Source organism: Procambarus clarkii, chromosome 15 (assembly GCF_040958095.1).
Source record: "Procambarus clarkii isolate CNS0578487 chromosome 15, FALCON_Pclarkii_2.0, whole genome shotgun sequence".
NCBI classification, from domain to species: domain Eukaryota; kingdom Metazoa; phylum Arthropoda; class Malacostraca; order Decapoda; family Cambaridae; genus Procambarus; species Procambarus clarkii.
Window position 1 is genome coordinate 3418763 of NC_091164.1, and position 22805 is coordinate 3441567.

Genomic DNA, 22805 nt, shown 5'->3' on the forward strand with positions numbered 1-22805 from the left:
TGGTGATGAAGATGAGCCGAATGATGGTGAGTGGTGAACATATTGGAGATGACTTGAGAGCGACGATGACTACGACGTTAATGTACTTAGATATATATATATATATATATATATATATATATATATATATATATATATATATATATATATATATATATATATATATATATGTGTGTGTGTGTATATCACGAAAATAAACACGTGATTAAGAATGTGACAATGTCAGACACACACACACATATATATGTGTGTGTGTGTGTGTGGATCCACATATACACACACACACATCCACCAAGGACCAATGTATACACAAACACACACATGCATCAGGGACCCATGTATACACAGACGCATCAAGGACCTATGTATACACAAACGCACCAAGGACCCATGTATACACAGACGCATCAAGGACCCATGTATACACAAACGCATCAAGGACCCATGTATACACAAACGCACCAAGGACCCATGTATACACAGACGCATCAAGGACCCATGTATACACAAACGCATCAAGGACCCATGTATACACAAACGCACCAAGGACCCATGTATACACAGACGCATCAAGGACCCATGTATACACAAACGCATCAAGGACCCATGTATACACAAACGCACCAAGGACCCATGTATACACAGACGCATCAAGGACCCATGTATACACAAACGCACCAAGGACCCATGTATACACAGACGCATCAAGGACCCATGTATACACAAACGCACACATCAGCTACGTACTTAACACTTGTCCCCTCACAAGTGTATGTGCACTTTTAAATTACACGTCAGTGATCAATTATTTCCCAACCTGCCTCTTAAAGTTCCTGAGAAACTTGTTCCAAATTTACCTCCTTTTTGTTACACCCCCCCCCCCCAAGAAGCAGCCAGTAGCAGCTGTCTAACTCCCAGGTACCTATTTACCGCTAGGTGAACAGGAGCATCAGGGGGGGTGCAAGAAACTCTGTTCATTGGTGTCCGCCTCCGCCGGGGATCGAACCCGGAAACCCTAGGACTACGAATCCAGAACGCTGTCCACTCAGCCCCTACTCTCTGCACACAGAGATCACACTAACGTGATGCATCAAATGAACAAATCCACAAGGGCCGTGACGAGGATTCGAACCTTCGATTCGACGCAGGTTTGAATCCTCGTCACGGCCCTTGTGGATTTGTTCCTACTCTCTACTTATTATTCAACCATTGGCCAACGGCCATACCACGTTGAGAACACCGCTTCTCGTCCGATCAGCGAAGTTAAGCAACGTTGGGTTTGGTTAGTACTTGGATGGGTGACCGCCTGGGAACACCAAATCCCGTTGGCAATAATGTTTTTTGGAGGCCTGGGGCCAGATTCACGAAGCAATAACGCAAGCACTTACGAACCTGTACATCTTTTCTCAATCTTTGGCGGCTTTGTTTACAATTATTAAACAGTTAATGATCTCCGAAGCACCAGGAGGCTGTTTATAACAATAACAACAGTCGAATGGGAAGTTTTCATGCTTGCAAACTGTTTAATAAATGTAACCAAAGCCGTCAAAGATTGAGGAAAGATGTACACGTTCGTAAGTGCTTGCGTAAGTACTTTCGTGAATCTGGCCCCTGGTCGACGACCGGGCCGCGGGGACGCTAAGCCCCGGAAGCACCTCGAGGTATTGTTTTTCAGCTACACGTCATCACTGTACAAGTCACGTACTGTACACAAGTAAGAATACTAATGACCGCACAGTCCTCGCAGCTGTAACACAGTGCACATGTACACCTACTGTGCACGTGCCGTACATGTACACACACCTGACTATCCCACACCTTTAGTCCTTCACCGCTCACATCTGTCATATAAACAAAGACCTTTCAGTTATTCACATGTGTGTGGCATAATAAACACCTTACAACATCCTGGGATTAATATTCCTTCCTGTTACAGGATACTCTGCGACTGCTTGTGTATATATATATATATATATATATATATATATATATATATATATATATATATATATATATATATATATATATATATATATATATATATATATATATATATATATATAAATATATAAGCGTCTGGGATCCTCTCTGACGTAAGTTCGAACCCTCGTCACGGCCATTGTGGATTTATTTATTATAAAGCTGTGATGCACAATATTTCGTACAGTTCCTCCGTGCCCTTCCCTTCCCTTCCGCTCGTCCCTGCGGCCGAGCGGACACAGCTCGGGAATCATAGTCCGTATCCATAAGAACGATGCCCTCGTGACACACGTCTTTGTCACGAATCGGCGTCTGGGAACCTCTCAGACGTAGGTTCGAATCCTCATCACGGCCCTTGTGGCTGTATTTTGATGTCCCTCACTCCTTGCTGCACACCTGAACCACGCTGTACACACCTGTACCTCACTGCACACACATTTAAAGGACATTTTGTGCCTCTTAAAATATATTTGATCAGAATATGCATGCATAAGTAGGCTGTATTCTTCCGAGCGAAGTTATAGTTCCCTATAATGCTGTATGTATAATTTCTGAGCTCACGTAAGGGCTATCTTAGGGCCGTTGTATACTTGTTAGTGTAAACACCCAGGAGACCAGACCATCACTATCCTCTGCCTTCCCCTACACTGCTCTGACTCTCCTCCTCTTCCCCTACACTGCTCTAACTGCCCATCCTCTTCCCTTACACTGCTCTGACTCTCCTCCTCTTCCCCTACACTGCTCTGACTGCCCATCCTCTTCCCCTACACTGCTCTAACTGCCCCCTCCTCTTCCCCTACACTGCTCTAACTGCCCCCTCCTCTTCCCCTACACTGCTCTTACTCCCCCTCCTCTTCCCCTACACTGCTCTAAGTGCCTCTTCACCTCTCCCCTATTCGCTTCAGTGTTCTCCATACCTTGAGTGGCGTCATCTTGGCCCGCTGCCACCTCCGCACCCAGTCTCTGGCACGGTACAAGGGTCCTTTTGAGTAGTACATCGCATTTTATCGTAAAAATCCTCCCAACGTTAAAATATGACGTGCTATAAATCATAGCGGCTCGCTAAAATGTCCTAAATGTCGCTAAATGTCCTAAAATGTCGCTAAATCATAGCGGGTCGCTAATGATGTCCCGTTTTCCAACGGGACATCACGTTAGCGGGACATCATTTGGGGTACCACCGTGGCTGAGTCGGTTAAGGCAGGCGTTTAGGAATCACCACCAGGTCGGGAAGTTCAAGTCCCTCCTTTGCCTCAACATGATTTCCTATTAATATATCACGCCATTTTGGGATTTCATTGCGGTTCCGTTTTCTATTCCTGGGTCTTCGGTTAGGTTAGGTTCGGGCAATTTAGTACATCAGTTTAGTGACGTTGGAGAGGACGGGTTGGTTAAGGAGATATAATTCTTTCTCAGCACCGACTTGCGTCACGTTGTACAATGCTTACAATGCTTCACATTACCTACATTTGAGCTACAAATGATTATATATATATATATATATATATATATATATATATATATATATATATATATATATATATATATATATATATAAATTGATAACGTATTGATAAGTAGATTGCAACTTAATGATCTTCCGCTTCTGAACCTAGGTTCTTATGGTACTTGGAGCTTCATAACTTGTGGGAGCCAGAGAATGCCGCCATAATGTGCCAACTGAGTCTTATAAGTTTGGTGCAGCTGTGCAACGCGGGGTCATTGTCAAGTGTGCCGGGTAGTGTTATATCAGAGGCTGTTGTTGATGTGGTTTTAGATTCAGCTGCTCTGAAGAAAAAGTTCCAAGTAGCACGGGCTATGGTGAGCCCGTAGTGGGCTTACCTGGCACAGGAGCGGGGCAAGTAGCACGGGCCATGGTGAGCCCGTAGTGGGCTTACCTGGCACAGGAGCGGGGCAAGTAGCACGGACTATGATGAGCCCGTAGTGGGCTTACCTGGCACAGGAGCGGGGCAAGTAGCACGGACTATGATGAGCCCGTAGTGGACTTACCTGGCAGTGGAGCGGGGCAAGTAGCACGGGCTATGGTGAGCCCGTAGTGGACTTACCTGGCACTGGAGCGGTGCCCTGGTGGATCAGAGGCGTTGCGAGTGCCTCTTGTGCCATTGAGAGCCACTCGAGGCACTCAAGTCACCATGACTGCTAACATGCTCCACACTTTGCACAACTTACGGGCTATTCACGCCCGTGCCTCCTCTTGGGTGGCTTAATCTTAATCAATCAATCAGCTCAACACTTTCTCCTCCTTAGTGCGTCATTCTACTTTTTTTATGTTTTTCTTAAAAGAAGAATTATGGTCCATTTGTTATAGTTAAGCAGCAACCGACAACATTACAATATTATAACGAAGCTTATTGATAATATTCTGTTCGCAGAGTTTCTGGAGAATGTAACTATAAAAGTTAAAGAAGTTTTTCTTCTTTTTCTAAATCAACAATTGTATTAATATGCAACACGGAGGTTAAAGTAATTACGTAGACGGAACTAATTAGCAGTTTCTCTGGATCTGAAGTTACAGTGGTGATTCGTTGTGCAAGTTAACCCTTATGCAGGCGAGGAGTCACAATAACGTGGCTAAAGTATGTTGACCAGACCACACACTAGAAGGTGAAGGGACGACGACGTTTCGCTCCGTCCTGGACCATTCTCAAGTCGATTGTGAATAGTTCACAATCATTCACAATCGACTTGAGAATGGTTCAAGACGGACCGAAACGTCGTCGTCCCTTCACCTTCTAGTGTGTGGTCTGGTTAACCCCTTAAGTTTGATTACCTTCCACACAACGAGCGAGAAGCAACCCGTCCTCGACTCAAGTCTATTCCATCCAGCAGTCGACCCCACAAACGCATTTAGAAATTTTTACATGCTGTTCATTCAAAACGGGAATTTTCTCAAATATAAATTAATATTATAATATATTAGCATATTGTGCATATATAGGCATAGGTTAGGTTAGGGATTAAGGTTCTGTTGGCGATTATTTGTGTTTGTAGTACGTGGGTGAAGCATTTATAGCGTTGTGGTTCGAACATAATTTGTTAGTGACGCACTTGTTCCGGAAGTGTTCGAACGTGAACAGTTGTGAGTCGTGTGTAAACTTTTTTTTTCATAAACAGTGGGTTTGGCGGGTGCATGGAATGGACTTTGGCCTTTGCTTGGAGGACGGGCTGCCGTCTAAAGTTTCGCCCCGGAGACTTGGCTGGTTCCGGAGACTGTCTTCAAGTCTCGTTCATACCTGTGAGAGTAACTTATGATTGACCCATAACCACTCTACAGGCTGGTGGCGCCCCGGGTGACTGAACTATGAACGGAACCCTGAGTGAGCTGTAGAGGCAAGTGGCGCTCCAGCCACCCAGCCTGTGGTGCGGGAGGGCTGTAGTGGTTGGCACGGGTGATGCTGGCCAAGATGAAGAAGGGACCCTGCTGGGGTATTGCCCTCGCTCTTGCCTTCTGCTTCCTCTACGTCGTCACGGAAACCTGGCCACGTAAGTACGCTATGCGTTTCTTCACATATGATGATAATAGTTAAAGAATTCAATCCCCCGACCGTCTAAGTGGTTGGGCACCATTCCAGTCCCCCCCGGTCCCATCCTAAAATCCATATTTTCCCTTTTTCCCTTAACCTTTTCCCCTTAGATCTAAGCAGTCTAGATCTAAGATGGTATAGTTAGTATATAGTAGTTTTATAGCCACAATGAAGCTTTCATTCTTTGTAATTTGGATGACTATAAAAGTTGTATTTAGACTGTGCGCTGAGCCAGATAAATATACCGTGAGTGACATGGCCGCTGGGGCCATTTGGTGCCCCGTCCTGACTGTCGGAGCTGTCAGCGGTACTGGCGATTGCCTCCTGACTTTTGCTTGACATTTCATTTGCGTTGTCGTCATTACAATGTTGTCATTACTGCACCCTATAATGTTGGTGCCGGGGGGGGGGGGTTAGAACTAACCTCTACACTGTTATAGAATTGTAGCACCATACTGAAGAGCGAAGCGTCACGAAGAACTAACGGTTTCGCCTTTTGCTTCGCTCGCAATATATCCCCCGTACCCCTTATGGATTTATGTTACAATTTGTATGTTCGAGGCAATGTACCTCGCTTAATGTCTCGTGCCTGTCTTGACGTACTTTTGCGAGCTGTAATGTTTGTGTGTGTACAGTGTCTGGTGGGGGCGGGGAGGGGACGGCCTCCCCCCTGACGGAGCAGCAGCAGCAGCAGCAGCAGCCGACGCCGCTGGACCTCCTGGATGCCAACGAAGGTGCTCTACCTCTCAACTACCCGCACCCAACTGAGACGCTGTGAGTACTCTCACCCGGGATACTTGTTTCTAATAGTCACAGCACCGCTCCTGTGCCAGGTTAGTTACGGGCTCACCATAGCCCGTGCTGCTTGCAACTTGTTCAGAGTAGCTGAATCTATAACAACAAATTCTAATAGTCCCCACACACACACACACACACACATACATATTCGCTTGGTCTTTCAGGTGTTGATGCTTGCCAACCTCACCTCGTTTCGCCAAAAAAAAAAAGTTTCCCCTCCTTCAGTTCCTGAGGCCAGATTCACGAAGCAGATACGCAAGCACTTACGAACGTGTACATCTTTCCTCAATCTTTGACGGCTTTGGTTACATTTATTAAACAGTTTACTAGCATGAAAACTTCCCAATCTACTGTTATTGTTATAAACAGCCTCCTGGTGCTTCTGAGCTCATTAATCGTTTAATAATTGTAAACAAAACCGCCAAAAATTTAAAAAAAAGGTCTACAGGTTCGTAAGTGCTTGCGTAACTGCTTCGTGAATCTGGCCCCCTGTTCACCTTTCTACTTGTTCGTCCCACCTGCAACTACTGCTTTAGATCGCTCACTTTGGTAATGATGCTTGTGGGTTAACCACTCCTGCGGTGAACGGACACCACTCCTGCGGTGAACGGACACCACTCCTGCGGTGAACGGGCACCACTCCTGCGGTGAACGGGCACCACTCCTGCGGTGAACGGACACCGCTCCTGCGGTGAACGGACACCGCTCCTGCTTTGAACGGGCACCGCTCCTGCTTTGAACGTGACTCCTTCACTCACTGACGGATTATTCATTCTTGACTGATTGATTGATTGATAAAGATTAAGTCACCCAAGAGGTGGCACGGGCATGAATAGCCCGCAAGTGGTGGCCTTCTTGACTCAACTTTTGTTATTTATATAAACACAAGCCTCGGCAGCTGCTGTTCTTGTTGTTGTTTTAGATTCAGCACCTCGGCACAAAATTTCCATGTGACAAGAGTCGTAGCAAACGCGTAAGCCTTTGCTGTGATGATACTGTGCCTTCTAGCGTTGTTATAGATTCAGCTACTCGGAACAAGTTCCAAGTAGCACGGGCTATGGTGAGCCCGTAGTGGACTTACCTGGCACAGGAGCGGGACAAGAAGCACGGGCTATGGTGAGCCCGTAGTGGACTTACCTGGCACAGGAGCGGGACAAGTAGCACGGGCTATGGTGAGCCCGTAGTGGACTTACCTGGCACAGGAGCGGTGTGGATGTCTCCGCCTTCTAGCACTTTACATTCCATTTAGCAGAGTTCACGCTGCCACCCATTAGCTCCCTCCTATTAAACTCCTCCCCACCCCCTTACCTAGGCGTCTCCTGCCATTAGTTCAGTACCTACTATTTCTAGACAGAACTCTCTTCTCGCCTGTTCATAACATACAAGACAAAAGTTAATTACGCTAATGGAATGCACCAAACGATTCCGTCTCTTCGGATTTGTACCATAATATAACATCAAGAGAATTAAGCCGAGTTTGTATATCTCTGTATTCATATTCACTCCTCCCCCTCCCCGTAGTGATGTTGGAACCGCCTACCCGCCGAAGCCGTAAATGCCAAAACTGTGTTTTAAAATCTAACTGGAACAGATAAAGGGAAAGGGTGGAGGGGGAACCTTCGACAAGCCGACGGCTTCATGTCCTCGGAGGCCACAAGGGTTAGTGGCCCGTCGGGTAAATTCGGGTAAATTTAGGCTGGGTTGCACAGGACTACGTTCTTTCCCGCTACATATACTGTACATTTCATCATTCTTGTACAGGAAAACTGCTATTTTTGCTTTTAAGTAAAGAAGTATATCAATTGGAATAATATTATTGAAGTCATTAACAATGTATATAAGCATGAGCAATATCTGAGGATTGTATAAGCAATACAATACTTTTTATTACAGTAACTTGATTTAAGCAAAGCTAGCGCACGAAATGTTTAATAAACAATTCTATGCATTTGCAGTGACCATTTTAAATTACTAAATATATATTAACGTGTTTTATAATTAAGGAAAAGATGGCAATTATAGGTATTATTTTTTTAACGTAAACATGACAGATTTACACATTCTTAGTGTAAATTAATATGGCGTGCTTGACACCTCTTTTTAGAGCTTCTAATGTTGACATTACAAGAGTAACCTTGCTAGAGTGTTTACATCATCCCTTCTGTTGAAACTATACAGTTACCTTTCCCACCCAGCCCTGGCATCCAAACATGGTTTCGTACACGCCAACCAATCATTTTCTCGATCTTCTTGATTACAATGTTTTGTATCTCCAACCCATATCCCCCCCCCCCCAGGTCCTCGTAACTAAATGTATTTCGTACCCTGCAACCAATCTATTTTGTCCTGCAAAGTTGTATAGTGTCGGGTAACGCCTCTCATACCCTTCGGGTCCGTCTGTCCCCCTTCGACAGGAACGAGGGTCTGTTCTTCAGGTACTTCGACACCGATGTGACCTTCCAGACGGAGGGCGTGGCGGGGCGCCTCCTGACGCAGCACGAACACGCCCTCCTCTCCACAGCCAAGGACGCCGCAACGCAGTACCTGACGCAGCTTCATCCCAATACCGCCTTCGTCAGCGGCAGGTAAGTTGGAGGAGCCGGAAGTAATGGGGGGGGGGGAGACCAGAAGAAAAACAAAAGTGGTGGGTGTTTGGGGTCAGCCGAGGCGGGAGCGGTTCAATACTAGACGGATTCGCTCCCTGTCCACGACTGGTTCTTGTACACTTCGTACAGCCATTAATTCAAGAATTTTACAAAGCAAATGTTAAATTTACGAACTTTTTTCGATAAATAAAAATTTGGGTTTCAGTTTAACTTTCTTTAATCACTAAACGGAAAATTTCTAATTAAACAATGACATGCATGTTAAACTGGATGAGCAATTCGCAAAGCATTATTGCAAAAACTTGATGCCAGAGACTTTCTGTAAAGAAAATATTCATAAAGGATAACATGTCCAACGTTACATGGTGACCGGGTGGGGGTCGGGGCCCCCCCCTCCTCGGGGCAACCAACAGGGAGATGGTTGCTCGGCTTCCGTGGCAATCCCACGAACTGGATGTATGGTGGCTGGCAGTGGCTAATATGTTGTACTCCATGCTAACTTGGAATAGGAATATATATTATAGAGCAAGGACAAGGACAGCAGGTTGGTGTCGACTCCCCATAACGCAACCTCTTAATTGCCCGGATCGACCCCGAGCTCTAAACTCGTTAAATCTTCGGCGACCCTGGCGCCGCTGGTATCCCTGTAACGTGAATGTGTAAGCCGCCGGTGGTGCTGGGGTCGTCGCGTGGGCCGCCGGTGGTGCTGGGGTCGTCGCGTGGGCCGCCGGTGGTGCTGGGGTCGTCGCGTGGGCCGCCGGTGGTGCTGGGGTCGTCGCGTGGGCCGCCGGTGGTGCTGGGGTCGTCGCGTGAGCCGCCGGTGGTGCTGGAGCCGTCGCGTGGGCCGCCGGTGGTGCTGGAGCCGTCGCGTGGGCCGCCGGTGGTGCTGGAGCCGTCGCGTGGGCCGCCGGTGGTGCTGGAGCCGTCGCGTGGGCCGCCGGTGGTGCTGGAGCCGTCGCGTGGGCCGCCGGTGGTGCTGGAGCCGTCGCGTGGGCCGCCGGTGGTGCTGGAGCCGTCGCGTGGGCCGCCAGTAGCAGTGGGAGCTGCTAATGCCCCCATCCATTTTAGTGACTGTAAAGGCAGATAGGCGCCTCTGATCATCGGCATCCACTACCAAACGCGGAGATCCCCGCCGGGGTATTGTGCTCTTCATGATCCCCCCAAAGGTGACAAGGGTCTGCAAGGTGAAGAGGCAGGAGAACAGCGAGGGTCAACAAGGGAAAGTGGGTAAAGGGCGACGAGGGAAAATTGGGATAAAGATGTACTCTATAAGAGTAATGATAGGAAGTCAAAGAAGAAATAGGATGGAAGGAGATAAAGGAAGAGGTAAAATAGAGGGAATGAGCAAGAGGAAGGATTGGAGACGGAGGCTTATGATGACGAACTGAAAAGCTTAGGATAGAAATAAGTCATGTAGACGAGTCTTGTCTGGCCCTTAGGTACCGCTGGCTGCCGGGCGGAGTGGAGTACGACCTCCTCTACAAGGACCAGGTCACTGACGTCAGCAGCCGGGTGACGCTCTTCCAGAAGCTGGACGCCCCCAAGGTCATCAGGTCCATCACGGTCGACGAGAAGACGGTAAGATCTTCTTGGCTATAATTAATGGCGTATGTCTTAAGCTGTAAAAACTTGTCTGGAAAGTCAAGGAATATCTAGGTTTGATGTACATCTACCCCAGCACGGAGCTCTTACTCCCTCTATACTCTTTTACCCTTGTCCTCCCCATCCCTCCCTTCCCATGGACCTCCACCACAGTGAGGGAACTAAGTCTTCTGATGATAAAGGACTGTAGATTATGGTTTGAAAATCCTTCCTCTTTTAGCGGAAAGATAGGAGTCGGTGTTGCGGCAGAAGTGTCCTTTTGTGATATAAAGCTCTATTCCTCTCTGTCCTTAATTCTGCAGGTATGTTAAGTCCAGATAATAAATCTAACTCGGGGAAAAATAAGGTACCAGATAATGGTTTAAGTAATCATTCTCTCTGTCGTGTTTGCTCCCCCCACCCACCAACCCACCCTCTTCCTCTTGGGAGTAACACTGTCTTCTCTCGGTGAGGCAACTTAACATTGACTGATGAAGATAAGCCACCCAAGAGGTGGCACGGGCTTGAATAGCCCGTAAGTGGTGGCCCTTTTGAGCCATTACCAGTATCAAGAGCTGATACTGGAGATCTGTGGAGGCGCGACTGCACCCTGCGTGACGAGAGATGTCTCCCAGACCAAATGGGGACCAAATGGTGAACAACTTGACACACTGGCTGGGGAAGATCAATGCTGTCATTCATGGTCTGCTCTTCAAGGAATTCCTAAACCTTTGCAAAATACACGTGACCTCGTAAGCCAAATTATAACCTGCTTGCTACCCGGAATAAAGGGTTCAGTCTATTGTATATTTATACTATATCGCACAACTATAACAGTCGGGTCATAACCAAACGGTCCCCGGATTCGATTCTAGCGGCAAGACAGATATTTGGGTATGGTTTCCTTTCACCTGATTTCTCTGTTCACCTATCAATAAACAGGTGGCTGGGGGTTAGGCAGGTGTTACAGGTTGCATCCTGGAGGTCTTGTTGGACTAGGGACGTCCGTGATAAGGCAAACAAGATTACTGTCCCCGAGAACGAGAAACTATAAAGATTATGATTTAATTCTAATTTGGTATAGCAGCTAAATTAGAATGTGACAAACGTGAAGTTGAACGAGCCCAAGTACCCCCGCAAGGTACCCCCCGCAATGTACCCCCGCAAGGTGCCCCCGCAAGGTGCCCCCGCAAGGTGCCCCCGCAAGGTACCCCCGCAATGTACCCCCGCAAGGTGCCGACCCTCAGCTCCTATGGCGCCAAAACTACATTTCTGCAAACACACTTTTCGTAGTCAAGAAACGTCACTCGTAATTCCGGAAACCACCAGTATAAACAGATATTTCTTTAGCTTATAACGCTATATCTGTACAGCACGAAACTTTCACTACAATGTGATAGACTGAATACCTGCCAGAATCAGCTTGGGCCGTAGTTCAAGTATGTTTGAGACTAAGAAATGGGCCGTAGTTACCTGTGGCTGCCAGTGACTAGTTTGTCGTGATCACTGCACGTGTTTGACTGCGTGCAGAGGCTGGCTTGTATTCTCAAGCATTACATTACTCACTGTCCAGTCATTAGAGCCTTTAGATCTGCCGATATATTTTACTTGCGGTTTTCCTTCATTTTATTCCCTCTCGTGTTCTTGAAGATATCCTCGTAACCTATCCAAAGTTTGTCAGTAGTGATTCAATCAATATTTATTTCTATAATAAATGAGCCTTCGAGATGCGGGTCTTGACGTGTGAGTCAAGACCTGATGTCTTGACTCAGATGTCAAGAATGACATCTCTTGTCATTCCCGACGATCACAAGGGCGCTTGAGGATCACTCGAACTTAAATTTTTGTCCATCCCTATAAATTCCATCGGTTCGTTTTCTGGTTTCCCTTCTGTTCACTTGCCTCCCTCTCAAAGGGCCAGATTCACGAAACAGTTACGCAAGTACTGTTTCGTATTTGCGTAAACGTACACGTAAAAGAACGTGTACATCTTTTCTCACTCTTAGGCGGCTATATTTACACTTATTAAACAGTTTACAAGCATGAAAACTTCCCAATCAACTGTTGCTAGTGTTATAAACAGCCTCCAAGTGCTCCGGAGCTCATTACCTGTCAAATAAATGTCAACAAAGAAGTTAAAAAATGAGGAAAGATGTACACGTTCGTAAGTACTTGCGTAACTGCTTCGTGAATCTGGCCCAAAGCTTATTTTCCAGTGTTCCCTCGCTGAGAGCGAGCGAGCTAGCTACTGAGTGCCCTCATCTCTTGCCCTCGCCAGCTGGTCAACATGGTGGTGACGCTGCAGGGACGAGTGGCGAAGTACGCCACCTTCCTCGACCATCTGGTGAAGAACGTCATCCCGCACGACCACAACCTCTCGCTGACCGTCGTCTACTTCACAGACGACTCCCTGCAGGAGGCTCGCGACCTCACCAGCAGGCGCCTCTCCAGCCTCCCGAACTTTAAGTGGTCGTTCATACCGCTAGAAGAGCGGGACTTCTCCAGAGGGCGCGGGCTGCACGTTGGGGCGCAGCACAAGATATCAAAGGACATGGGAGAGCTGCTGTTCTTCTGCGACGTCGATGTGCTTATGCACCCCGACTTCTTCAACCGGTGCAGAAGCAACACTAAAAAGGGTCACCAGGTAAGCTGTAAGTGAATGCCAGTCGCTTCGAATATCTGAAAGCATCCGGAAGATGAAGCCAAGATCGTCTTAGAAAAGTATAATTCGGCATGTCCTCTAACCAATCCAGGGCCGGGTAGCCTAACCTGATCAGAAGAGACGACCTGGCAAAAGTAAGTTCTTTCTTTTCCTAGACATGAAATGCAGTAACGATTCATTTGTCATTCATCTACTTAAACAATTGGTAATTCTAGTGTTCACCAAACTATAGTTGAAAGAAACGATAAATATAAACTGGCTTGAAAAAGAAAAGAATTAGCTGGTTATAAACTGTGGTGTGTAGGAAGTGGTTCCCTCGGGAAGCCTGCTAGTTCAGCGACTCGCTTTTAGTAAGTGAAGATTGATTGATTTGATTGATAAAGATTAAGCCATCCAAGAGGTGGCACGGGCATGAATAGCCCGTAAGTAGTGGCCCTTTTGAGCCATTACCAGTATCAAGAGCTGATACCGGAGATCTGTGGAGGTGCGACTGCACCCTGCGTGACAGTAAGTAAAGATTGTTTCTCAGTCTAACAAGTCTTGTCTCCCATGGAAAAATAGTTTTATGGGTTAATATGGTAAAAAGTTGACATAAATTTCGCCCATTCCTACTATAAAATAATAGTAAAAAGGAACTTTCAGGAACTAGGTAAATTACAATTAAATTTCGGGTTAATTAACTTGTCTGTCGACTATCTAGCCCGTCCTCCTAATGTTTCCCAACGCAAAGAAACTGTCGAACTAATGCGCATGTATCCTAACCCACCAGAGGACCCAAAACAGAAAACGGGACAGTATGTCAATTTCGCGAGTCGCTACCATTTTTTTTAGTACGACGATTTTTGGCCTTAGAGCGTCGCATTTTGACTTGTATTCTATTAGGACAGGATAGGATGTACGGTGGGAAGGACTACATATACCCGACCACACGACTTGCACACCTATATGATCCACACGACAATGTGTGTACTGGAGCTCGACCAACCAACCCCCGGCTACAACGGTGGCGTACACCTGCCTGCAGTCTTAATTGCCATCAAATCGCGTATGTACTGTTTTGACATCAGTGACGTAACAAGCGGTGATTTATTTAACGGCAACATGGCAACTAAATTAAAGTTGCCTCATCGGCCAGAAGAATATATCGTAACTGTTCCTATATATTCTTTAACAATCTGTTTTGTTCTTCAAATAAAGTTAGTTAGGGCAATAATTATAATTTTAAGTGCTTGCATATGACATTTAAGGCGACAATATAAAATGCTGGAGACGATATTTACTAAAGTTTATAGAGTTTATCAGACTAACAGCCCCGTGACATGTGAACAATGTCACATAGTGGGGTTAAAGTACTGCAACCCCATTATCTGTTAAACTAAGCAATTTATAGTTACATATAATTTAATTTGCCTATCATGTCCTGTGGATCCATCCCGTGAGCAGTGGTGGAGAGCTTACAATCGTCTGCATGCTCTACCTATAGTAAGCAAACTTGATACTCTAAGATATCTGGTAGTACACATTTTTCGCACATTTGTGATGTTTATATCAAAATTCTTTAATTTATTCATTGTTACATGGGGGGGGAAAATACTTCACTTGTCACTGACAACGTTTACATTTGGTCAGATCTGCTTCAGCAAGTGGTGCAAGGGCTTCCAGACACTTGTATCCGGGTGTTAGCCTAGCAGTAATAACGTGCAAAGTCTACTTACCTTTATAAGACGATCCATAGACATGTGGCTCATCCTACTCAGTAGTATGGTGTGAGGTGGAATGTCTAATGTAAATTTCCCTTTGTCTCGGGTCTATTAAATTTTGGTTGAATTCTTGGCATATTACTGCGCTCGAGCTCTTCAAAGACAATTAAAGATGGTAATTGACCGACTCCCTTTTTTAAGAAATTATGCTTTGGCTTTACTTTAACTGCACACTGTGTGTGTATGTATGAGTATAAAGCTGATCAGAATTAAATTTCACCATTATAAATTCACATTAATGCATTCATAAATCTGTGTATCTATGTATTTACGTATATAGCTGAGCCTAACATTTTAAAAGCACTACGATCACCTTCTGTGGTTCAATAAATCTCTGAATTGTATGTTTGACAAATCTTTCACCCTGTCCATGGAGGACAGAAGAAAATGTATATATGCTAGTTAGCATTGTAAATGTGTGGCCACGCCTGTGGTAGAAAATAATAAAAAAAAAAAAACTGCACACTCGTCTTTTGCCAATGGCCATTTCCCATATGCATTACACGATGATATTAAGTGACCAACCCCTCTCCCCAGGTGTACTACCCAGTGGTGTTCTCGCTCTACAACCCGAAGCTGGTGTACCCACTGTTCGACAAGGTGGTGCCGCCGGTGAGCGAGCAGCTGGCGGTGGACGAACAGTCTGGCTTCTGGCGGACATTTGGGTTTGGGATGGCGTGCATGTTCCGGCGGGACTACGGCGCCTCGGGCGGCTTCCCGGACATACGCACCTGGGGCGGAGAGGATGTCGCGCTCTACCAGCAGTTTCTCAAGCTCGACAACATTAAGGTAAAGTGAGTGACAGGTGAGGCTGTACAAGAGAAGGTTTATGCAGATTGATGATTGATGAAGATTAAGCCACCCAAAAGGTGGCACGGGCATGAATAGCCCGTTAGTGGTGGCCCTTTTGAGCCATTACCAGTATCAAGAGCTGATACTGGAGATCTATGGAGGTGCGATTGCACCCTGCGTGACGGGAGATGTCTCCCGTGGGATTATGCAGTTGGGCAAGCGTAAATATATGAATTAAAACGAGCGCTGATAAAGGTTTGAGCGCTGAGAGTACTTATCCGGTGGCCACAGTATCAAAGCGCCGTTGGATACTATAGTAATCGACGTAAATTCAGCGTTGCTCTTAGATATCGCGCCCCTGGGTACCTCCCTGCCAGGCGTTAAAAATAGACAATATTTTGACAATTCAAATATTAGGCGAGGGAAAACCCCGGAGCGAAAAGATAAATATTAATTGGACTGTTAAAGGCAGTTAGGAGGTAAATGAGACCCCGGTGAAGATGGCAGAGAGAAGAGGGCACATTTATGAGTTTGGCAGAAGCCTCAACAAGCGCTGATAAGGCGGACAGGAACGATGATTTCTAATCATCAAAAGATGGAAAGGGAAGAACCTGGTGCCACACAGACATTTAATCAAATACAAAAATAAAAAATTAGCATATTTATGATTTCGGTTAAAAAATTTTAGACGATTAAATATTGCCTCCACAGATAAGAGCTTCTGCTTGGAAACGGGCGATAGCTGTAGCTTCCAAATAAAGTACTAATAGTGTAAACATAGTACACTTTATGTAATTATAGATATTATTTGCTATGCTGTTACAACTTACTTTTGGGTAAATATTTTGCTGTAAATGTGTAAACTAGCCTAACTACAAAATGTACATGCCTTTTATGAATAAAGGTTTAGTTTGAATTGAATTTGAAAATCTGAAAGTTGATTAGGCTAATCAATTGAGCACTTGTAAGGCAAAATAATTTTCTTGGATTTCTTTCCTGGGCTTTTTCTTCGTCTGTTCCTTAGAAACAAACATTTACTTTTCCCAAGTGTTCCTTAGTGTTGTAGGCCGGAACATTGCCTTACTGTTGCAGGCGTCTTATCCCCCCCCCCCCAACCCTGTAGGTGATCCGGGCGCCTGATCCAAGCCTCTTCCACCTGTACCACCACAAAGAGTGCACGGACACCACCAGCACCTCGTACGTGGCCTGCCTCAAGTCCAAGGCCGTGACGGAAGGCTCACAACTCCAGCTGGGACTCTCCCTCCTCAAGCTACACCAGGGCACGGATCTCGAGGGGGTCCTCAGTAAGAGGTTAGTACACCACCACCATCACCCATAACGGGGTGAGAATAGCTTGAGCTACCTCATCCCTTTGTGTGTCTTTTATTTCAATAAACTTATTTCAATTTCAATCACCACCCACCTGCTGGGCCCCCCCCCGGTCTTTCAGGTGTTATAATAGTAATGGCAGTAGCAATATTATTATTAGTGGTAAGAGTAAGTATGGAACTTGAAACAGAGATGTGGATACACAAATAATGACAATAGATTCTCCAGGTAGATTTGGAGAATCGACCCAGCATCCTCTGGGTCCTCCCCCTTCCCCCAGACGTCCAGAATGCTGGGTCATTCCTGCCATCATGTTTCAAACCTTTTCTCGTGTCCCGTTGCGATTTAGTGTTAATAACATATCAGTTGGTAATTCGATATAATTGATATCCTAATAATTGTAAGTATAAGTGGGGAGGGAAAATGATTTAGGCGTTGGTAATGAGTCATTGTCAGCTAAGTTGGCATGTGGGTTTTCAGGTTCTACTACTTCTGGTTGGTGCCATACCTGGGGCTGCTGCTGGCTGTGTCGCTCCTCACTAATCTGGTCCAAGCAGTGATGCTGTTCTTCAACCGCCGCATCCGCTCCTTCAGGACTGTTTAGTCCCGACAGGACCTGTACCCCAGGTGGTGGCCAGGCCTCGAGAGGATACACAGCTAGAAGTGACTTGGTCCGATAATAAGATCGACTATCACCAGCGTTAAGTGGCCGACAGTATTCACAGCATATCAGCGGTCATATACCCTGTATATAGCATATTCAGATAAGTGACCCACACAAAGATTCGTGTTCAGCAGCGTCTAGTTCGAAGGTTGGAAATGGTGTACGTTTTAGAGGACTTGGATAAAAGGCTGTGTTTTTTTTCCAGAGGGTTGGCTTGGTATTCTCTAAAGCCTAAGACCTGCTTTTAATACTTCAGAATACACTAAAGAGCCTGGAAGAGCGGTACCATATAAAGAATATGGTATTTCAGGTGGGTTGCGTCTTCATATATTTATGGTCTCTATAAAATCTAGTCAATTTAATCATATCCGGTGTACATAGCCTGGTCCCCCGATTTACTACCTCTCCTGAAGAAATAGTAGTAACTAATCGTGTCCCTAAATGTTTGTCAAACTCTAGTAGTTAATTCTACGGATTACCAATATATTCCGCAAGATTGTGCTCGGCTTTGTGCTTGAAGCACACTTCCCTGGCAGTCGAAGTTCAGTATCCTAAACAAAACATGGCTGTGCGATTTCAAAAAAATAAAACAAAAAAATAAACCATCAGCAGTTAGATATGACAAAGGTTGCTACCGAGCAGTAGCCAAATGTTCAGTATTACAATATAAATATCTGTGTAACTTGTCCTCGTGTTTGTGTGTGTGCTTATGTAACCATTGGCAGAGTGCTCCTTTATTCCTTATTGATTTTTAGCTCCCTTCACTTGTATCCATTTGTCTCTGTACCATGTTTGCTTCCTCGTGGTCCCCCCCCCCCCACCCAGGGGAGTCCGGGGCCCCCTAGAGGAGCGTCGGGACCCCCTGGGGAGTGTCAAAACCCTCTAGGGGACCGTCGGGGACCCTGGGGGAACGTTGGGGCTGTCCTGCCCAGCACTCAGCCCCAACACCAACTCATGGGTCCCTTGTATCCTTCATCCTTATTGTGACTTGTGTCGTCTCTTGTGACTTGAATTCCTCAGCTGTTACGTTTTCTCAAAGTTCAAATAATAAGTTTTATTTGTAAATATAGAATATAATATTTCTTCCATTATGGTGATGCTGTGGTGTGGCCGCCTTAAGTTTGAGAAGTGTGTTACCCTAGTCCATGTATTGGGACTTGCGTATGTTTCGTCAAGTATTCATAACTGTCTTCCCATTGTAAAAGTTGTCTTGTATAATTTGTATTTCTGCTTCGCAATGCATGTTAGCTCCTGTGCTACCATCAGACCATCACACTAAAGAAATTTTAAATGGTTTTCAGTGACGATCGAACTATTATATCTTTCTCCAGTACTGTATTCCTTTAAGTAAACATAAATTTATCAATAAAATCGAATAGATAAATTTACTGTAGAACCATTTAGTACTGGATAGTGCAATAAATAATGCTAACGGTAAGGAACCCCATTTTTTTTTTTTTTTTTTTTTTTTAATATAAATTTCAATCGTCGCCCTATTGCTAAGAACTGAGATAGTGAGAGAGAATTTACCCATGCTTCCATTATCTTAAATTTATATTAAGAATAGTTATTGGGGACAAAACAATAGGCGAAGTGTGTGTATAGTCTTGGTATGTTCGTGTGGTCCCTTACCAATCTATAGCATTACTTGGCCTGTTGCTGTGTCTCCTCCAACGCTTCGTCGCATTACCTCCACCAGCTCCCAACTGGCAACTTTCAGTACACGATAAACGGTTATATATAAAACAAATTATCTTGCTAATTTCCGGTAACGTTTTGCCCCGACTAATTTAGTCAGCATTGATTTTTGCTTTGGAATTATAACTCTGGCATAGATGCTTAAATGGTGTTGCTCGGTTGTGTATATGCATCTTGATCAGTTGGGTAATATCCAGTAACTGGATGGGCAACAGCACGGACAGCCTAGCCCTTGGCTAAGGGAACCTAGATGAATCTAAAAGGCTTCGTTTCCCCAGCAATGATATACCGTACAGAAGACTTGCTGACAAGTCGCTCCCCTTGATTCTCCCGCAGACCCCTGCATCACCGTGAACACTTGGTGTCGAACCACTAGAGTTCAAGCGCTTAAAATGGTAAGAAACGACGGAATAACAGTGGCTTCCAACAGTCTGGTTTCAGTCCCGCTCCTGTGCCAGGTAAGTCCACTACGGGCTCATCATATTCCGTGCTACTTGCAACTTTTTGTTCAGAGTAGCTGAATCTAAAATAACAGCCTGGTTGACCAGACCACCATCCAGGAGGCCATGTTGGAAACCGGGCCACAGGGACGTTGATCCTGGAAACCAACGAAAGGTAGCAGAAAGGAATATATTTACGGTGTTTACATCCAACATGTGTTGAAATCCAATATTTTTGAGCCGTGGTGAATTTCTGCATTATTTATTTTTGCAATTCCTGTGATCCATTTTATATTCGTATTATTGACAGCAAAGGATTTTCACGTAAGGTACTTTACAGAGCTCAGATACAGAGAGTTTTTTTTTAAACAGATTGAGTACAGATAGGTTTCATATTTCGATTTTGAAGTTGAGCGTAGTAGAGCAGCTGTGAACATTTGTAGAAAAATATATTTGTGCGATATTACTCGGAGCATATTCTTAAATACGTAATAATTTCATTGGAAATAACACCTCCATACTTGTGGAGCTGTGTCTCGTTATCTACACTGTTGTAATTGTTATTTACTAAAAGGGCTTTCTAGGAAGCTACAGCAGGTCTCATTGTTACGTAAACACAAACGTATTCAAAGAAACTTTGCAGTCAATCTAAATACTGTATAGTTCGACATGTGGAGTAATCTTGTACATCTAACCCGTACCTACAGAACTGAATTACCACGGTCAGAGTATTAAGAGGATTGGCCAAGTCTTGACAAAACTCTTGTATTGTACCTCGTAAACAGAGCAGCTTTTTTTTATCCACTCTTAAGTTAACCTACATTCAGATTAAACATAGAATGCAATTGATGGTTCGGCTACCATAGTAAGAGTATATTTGTTTGCATTAGTTATCCGGTTAGGCTCTCCAGCCCCCCCCCCCCCCCCCCCCCCCGCCCTTTTATTTTTTTCCATCTGTCGCCAAGCGTTTTCAATCTGGCAAGACAGGCCCTTTAGGAAAGGTGCCCAGTCGACCCGTCCTGACCACAGTTCTAAAAGCTAATGAAGCAAACATAATGCTCCTTGTGAAAATATTGGCTTAATTAAAATTGATCTGTGGGGAAAAACGGATTTTTGAACTAGGCTTTCAATATATATATAAGCTTTACTTAGTACAGTGGTCTTTCCTTAAGTGGAAAGCTGCAGTCTTTACTCTTGAAGTATCTGAAGGCAGCGTCAACAAGGCGTATGCAGTTATGCGTACAGTATGTCTCAATAACGAGGCTGTAAATTTAACAGCTAATCCACACAAATGAAAATAAAGAAGTGGCAACGTTTCGTTATCGCAGGACTTGATAACGAATGGTCCAGGACGGACTGAAACCTTACTTTATTTTCAAACGTGTGAGTTGGGTGTCTGTGCAGATATATCTGTAGGTGAATATTCAGTTACTCTAAATCCTGAACTCTGACCGGAATTAAAGTGCTGTAATTTGAAAATTTATAGTCGGGTAGACTGTGGCTCAAATGATCGAGACAGTCTTAACCTTAATGTGTAAATCAACCCCAGAAGGGAGGGAGGGAGATAGGGATTAACTAGACTCGAATATTACGAACAAAAACACTGGTGGAAATACGGTCATATCGTTTATATCAGTTTCGCGCACTTTTTTCAATATATATTTAGACTGGGTTCGATTAGCTTAATTAAAGTCGGTTAGCGAATAGTCTTATAAACGCACTGACCTGTGTCCCTCGCTACGAAATTAAATATAAAGATTCTAAACCTAAATCGACTAAGTTTTACACTTCTATCGTTTACACAAAGGGTTGTCAGCACCATGAGTCTCGGTTTATATAATTCCCGATTTGCTGTGAGCTGCGCAGTGTGCGCCCCGCGGTACACTGCGCAGTGTGTGGTACACTTAAATACGTTCTTGACCTATTCGCTGTTTATTTGTATTTTTGTATTGAAAATGCATAGTTAACAAAAATTTAATAATGTACAATAATTTATTTTTCATATTTTTTTTTCTTATTTCCAATTTACTATATTGACTCTGCTTCAATATTTGTATTTTCACAAAACAGTTTGTGTATTTTATATTGATGAAGAGTGCCAAATTGGCTTCCAACTGCTGCAGACCAATAGTGAAGATACGCCTTGTGTAATACATTGTACATTTGTTAAATACTCGCACAACACTACTGGTTGTTCAAATGGTCAAATGGCGTAAGGTATTATGGGTAACATACCGTGTTTAAGTATCTTCATTTCGTTCTTATGCAGGCGATGAGTCACAATAACGTGGCTGAAGTATGTTGACCAGGCCACACACTATAAGGTGAAGGGACGACGACGTTTCGGTCCGTCCTGGACCATTCTCAAGTCGATTCTCAAATAGATTGTTATTGAGAAACCATTCTCAAGTCACAATCGACTTGAGAATGGTCCAGGACGGACCGAAACGTCGTCGTCCCTTCACCTTCTAGTGTGTGGTCTGGTCAACATTTCGTTCTTAATAACAGCCCGTTCTTAGGCCAAAGTGATTAGATCAAAACACTAACCACCCTCTCAGATCACCTGGATAGTTGTCTAGATATTCGATAGAGCATATTACAGTTCTAATAATAGTCTAATGGTAAACAAGGGAAATAACTTTGTCCTAAATAGAGAATATTTTAAAGTTATAACTGTATTGTATTATAAATCAAGGGTTTAAATTATAACAAGTATATAGTAAACTTGTTTATATGAAAAGACCTCATATAGGCATTTTCTTTAATCTCAAATTCTACAGAATACTCGGTTTTTTAATGTCATATTTCACATGGTTTTAACACCGTTTTAACCTAACCAGTGACAGGGAGTAGATAATATCACTAAATGTGGTGATTACGTCAAGGACACCTCTTTCCTGAGGGTGGATTGATAATAGATAAAATCATTTATCACACTGCTGTTTGTTCT

At 44.5% G+C, this 22805-nt stretch overlaps 1 protein-coding gene and 1 non-coding gene across 4 annotated transcripts in view; both read left to right on the forward strand.

The window, feature by feature from the left end:
• LOC123759046 (chondroitin sulfate N-acetylgalactosaminyltransferase 2) overlaps positions 1–19155 on the forward strand; it is a 32140-nt gene extending 12985 nt beyond the window's left edge. For 2 of the 3 annotated variants that reach the window (XM_045743798.2, XM_045743800.2), the window contains 8 exons: positions 5276–5484; positions 6161–6299; positions 8738–8908; positions 10369–10507; positions 12789–13154; positions 15470–15721; positions 16848–17035; positions 17534–18403. In XM_045743798.2, the coding sequence (XP_045599754.2) occupies positions 5394–5484; positions 6161–6299; positions 8738–8908; positions 10369–10507; positions 12789–13154; positions 15470–15721; positions 16848–17035; positions 17534–17657 (1470 nt within the window). In that variant the 5' untranslated portion in view covers positions 5276–5393 and the 3' untranslated portion in view covers positions 17658–18403. Of the gene's footprint in view, positions 1–5275; positions 5485–6160; positions 6300–8737; positions 8909–10368; positions 10508–12788; positions 13155–15469; positions 15722–16847; positions 17036–17533 lie in introns of all 3 variants that reach the window. The other variant, XM_045743801.2, reaches the window with a different exon arrangement.
• On the forward strand, positions 1213–1331 carry LOC123759234 (5S ribosomal RNA). Its single transcript, XR_006773018.2, has one exon. It is a non-coding gene; the product is annotated as a 5S ribosomal RNA (ribosomal RNA).
• Positions 19156–22805: the final 3650 nt, after the last annotated feature.